Source organism: Penaeus monodon, chromosome 27, assembly GCF_015228065.2.
Source record: "Penaeus monodon isolate SGIC_2016 chromosome 27, NSTDA_Pmon_1, whole genome shotgun sequence".
Classification (NCBI taxonomy): domain Eukaryota; kingdom Metazoa; phylum Arthropoda; class Malacostraca; order Decapoda; family Penaeidae; genus Penaeus; species Penaeus monodon.
The window spans coordinates 35,840,028-35,843,051 of record NC_051412.1 but is presented as its reverse complement, the minus strand read 5'-3'; the positions used below and the strand labels follow the sequence as shown (position 1 = coordinate 35,843,051).

At 40.0% G+C, this 3,024-nt stretch overlaps 1 protein-coding gene across 1 annotated transcript in view; it reads right to left on the bottom strand.

Annotated features, from left to right (window-relative positions):
* Positions 1-3,024, bottom strand: part of LOC119590817 — a gene marked incomplete in the record, with an annotated part of 99,057 nt that overhangs the window by 7,939 nt on the left and 88,094 nt on the right. Inside the window, 4 exon segments of the mRNA XM_037939557.1 lie at positions 67-406; positions 578-716; positions 951-2,624; positions 2,794-3,020. Of these exon segments, the coding sequence (XP_037795485.1) occupies positions 67-406; positions 578-716; positions 951-2,624; positions 2,794-3,020 (2,380 nt within the window).

Here is a 3,024-nt window from a genome sequence, read left to right as displayed (position 1 = left end):
GCATGTACCTAGTGCCAGTGAGTTAAAAGGACTACAATATCTAAATTCACTAACAAATGCACTTACTGTATATGTTCGCTGAGGCCTTAATCTCTCTGGAAATGTAATGAAGGCATATGGCTTGATGCAGATAGGATACTTTGGTTTGCTGATCTTTGAGAACACTCGAGCAACCTTATCAACTCGATACTCGCAAATATACACATGGTCTTCTTGTGCTCCAATTGGGCGGCCTCTACAATAGCTGTTCAAGTCCAGCACCCAACAATGGTTCACCACCATGTCAAGCGGTAAGATCTCACATAATGGGGACCGAATAACTTCGTTGGGGAAGAACTTGCGCCACGGTTCATGGAACGTCTCATGTGGTCGCAAGTAGTGATGTCCAAATGCAAATTTATCACCCCTAAAACAAAACAAAAAAAAATATATATTAAATTCTAGTCAATCATTATTTACACTAAAGGGTTTTAACTCTATGTACTTTTAACATCTATAACATTTATCAGTACATGAACAAAATTTACTTCAAACATTAAAAAGATCACAATACTTCATTTAGAAGCTCATTACTTACTTTTCATCAATCCACAGATTTTCAATTTTGAATATCAAGAGGTCATGAGGCTTCACATCCTTAACAAGCTTATAGGCTGGTTGTTTTCTTTCTCCTGCCTTCTGTGGTGGACGATCTCTTAAGATGTAAACACTGTCCCCTGAAAGAACCAAGAAAGAACTCAGGTTTGTCTCATTACATTTCTTGCCTAATTTATTCCATCTAAATCCTAACTTTAATATATATCCATTTTTGACAACTGATTTCCAAAATTCTTTTATTTTTTGTCATTATGAGTTAATGTTCAGTTGTATTTAATAAGCGACTAGCAACAATCTTACTATAGAATGAAAGGGAAGGAATCCCAATCTTAAATACACTTTGCAAAACATACCTTGCTTAACCTGAAGGTTGTCACGCAATAATGTTATGAAGTACTTGTGGTCTTTAGGTGCATCAGGAGGTTGAGGATTCATGGGGACCTCAGGAGATACCAAACGAGGTGAGCATTCCTCACATAAGTAATGATCTGGAGAATCTGTCACGCCCATGCAGTCACAGTGCTGCCAAACAAGACATCTCTCACATTGGATCATCACTCCCTCATCACGATGTAGGTTGCACACACATCTAATAACATCTTCATCTTCAAACTCTTCATTGGGACTGGAATTTGCAAAAGCTGGTGGAAGGGCATCCTCTCCAAGAACCTCTTCCAACAAAGGTTTAAACTGAAGTTTGCATTCACTGTACACTCGCCTTAGACCCACTGCCATCTGACCAATTTCTGTGTTTCTTCCAAAGAATCTAAGGTTGTTAGCAAAGAGTCGCATCACATCACGGTCAAATGCCTCTGCTGTAATATAATATCCTGTAAGTATGTTCTTCTCTATCATGGCTAGATCTATGGGTTCTCCTACTCTAGTGTAATAATTTGGATACTTCTTTTTTGAAGGTAAAGTCATAAATGGAGTGGCTAAGGGTTTATCTTTGCTATCTCTTGAAGCAACAAGCTTATCATAAATATCTTTGAAGATCTGTGCTAACTTTGCCAATCGAGTCATCTCAGGATCATCCTCTGCCTGGGCTAAGCGTCTTGTCTTAACCGACCTGGCAGTGTTGAGTGCTGTAAAATGAGTAAGAAATTTCTCCACTCTTGTACTAGGTTCTTCTTGATCATCTAAAACCTCCTCTGCTTTCTTCTCGGGACACCTAGCAAGCCTTTCACGAAACCTCTTTACTTTTTCCAAGTTGCGTATTAGGAAGCATCTATGAGTGAGGATAAACAGCTGCTGCTGATGTGACAGGGGCTTAATAGGAGTAAAATGTGGACGGGGAATGTAGCTTGCATCGACTTCTGCTGTTCCTCCACGCTTGCGTTTCTTTCCAACATCTTTCTTTGGAACCTTTTTTTTGTCATCCACAATTCCATTTACTCTTTGTGATTTAGCACCAATGACTCCCCGACAGTTGCTCGAACCACACTTGCATTCTTGTCCTTCAGCAGGGTTGAAAAGTGAAAAGTTGTAGTCATATGTTAATTCTTGTCCAGGCTGGACATCCTTCAAAGCAAATAGAGCCATGCGATACTGGCCATTCACATACCACTTCTGCATTTCACAATTGGGATCACAAGAATGATTCACAAAGCGGCAATCACCTCCCATTCTATGGCCATCAATGACCATTCCTCTGTCAAGATTAAGGCAGTAATGATGGGTGTCATTTGCATATCTGGTTTGCATCCTGTGCTTGAATTCCTTTTCACTCACTACTTCCCCAACATATTCAAGGATGAAAGTTCCACCTTTTATTTCCATTGTTGCCCTGATTCCCCAGCCTTTGTTAGGGGTCATGAACCTTTGAAGGCATGTTCGGTACTCATGTCTTTGAATGGGTTGATTACCGCAGGCATCTCCAATTGGGCATGTCTGTGCAGAGCATTCAATCAGCATCATTTTGTTAATGCAGTCATCACCACAACCTCGTTCTTCAGGATTAGCAGGCCGCTTACAATTACATGCCTGCAGTTCATAGTCATAATGTGGCTTGACATCATAATATACATCTGTAAAATAGAAAATCCGTTGAGTACTAGCCTCCTGGTTATACATATATATGGATATTACAAAATGCATCAGAAAATTAGAATATGGAAAAAAGTCACTATCACAAAAACAAACTGTACAGATAGATAAAACTATCTGACTGAACATAGATGATCAACATACACTTACTCGATTTGATCTTCTTGTAGTTCCAAGAGGGTACGATGTCCCTCCCTGGTAACATGTTGTGCTCATGCAGCCACCAGAGGTCATATGGTAACACAAAGTCAATCTCCCTTTCTCTAAGCCACTTACGACAATAGCAAGGAGGGGGAAGGAGGCCATGCACATGTTCCTCTGGGTCATAAGTTAGTTTGTTCTTTGGCAAGTAAACTTCACCATTTCTTCTTCTTGGTCTGG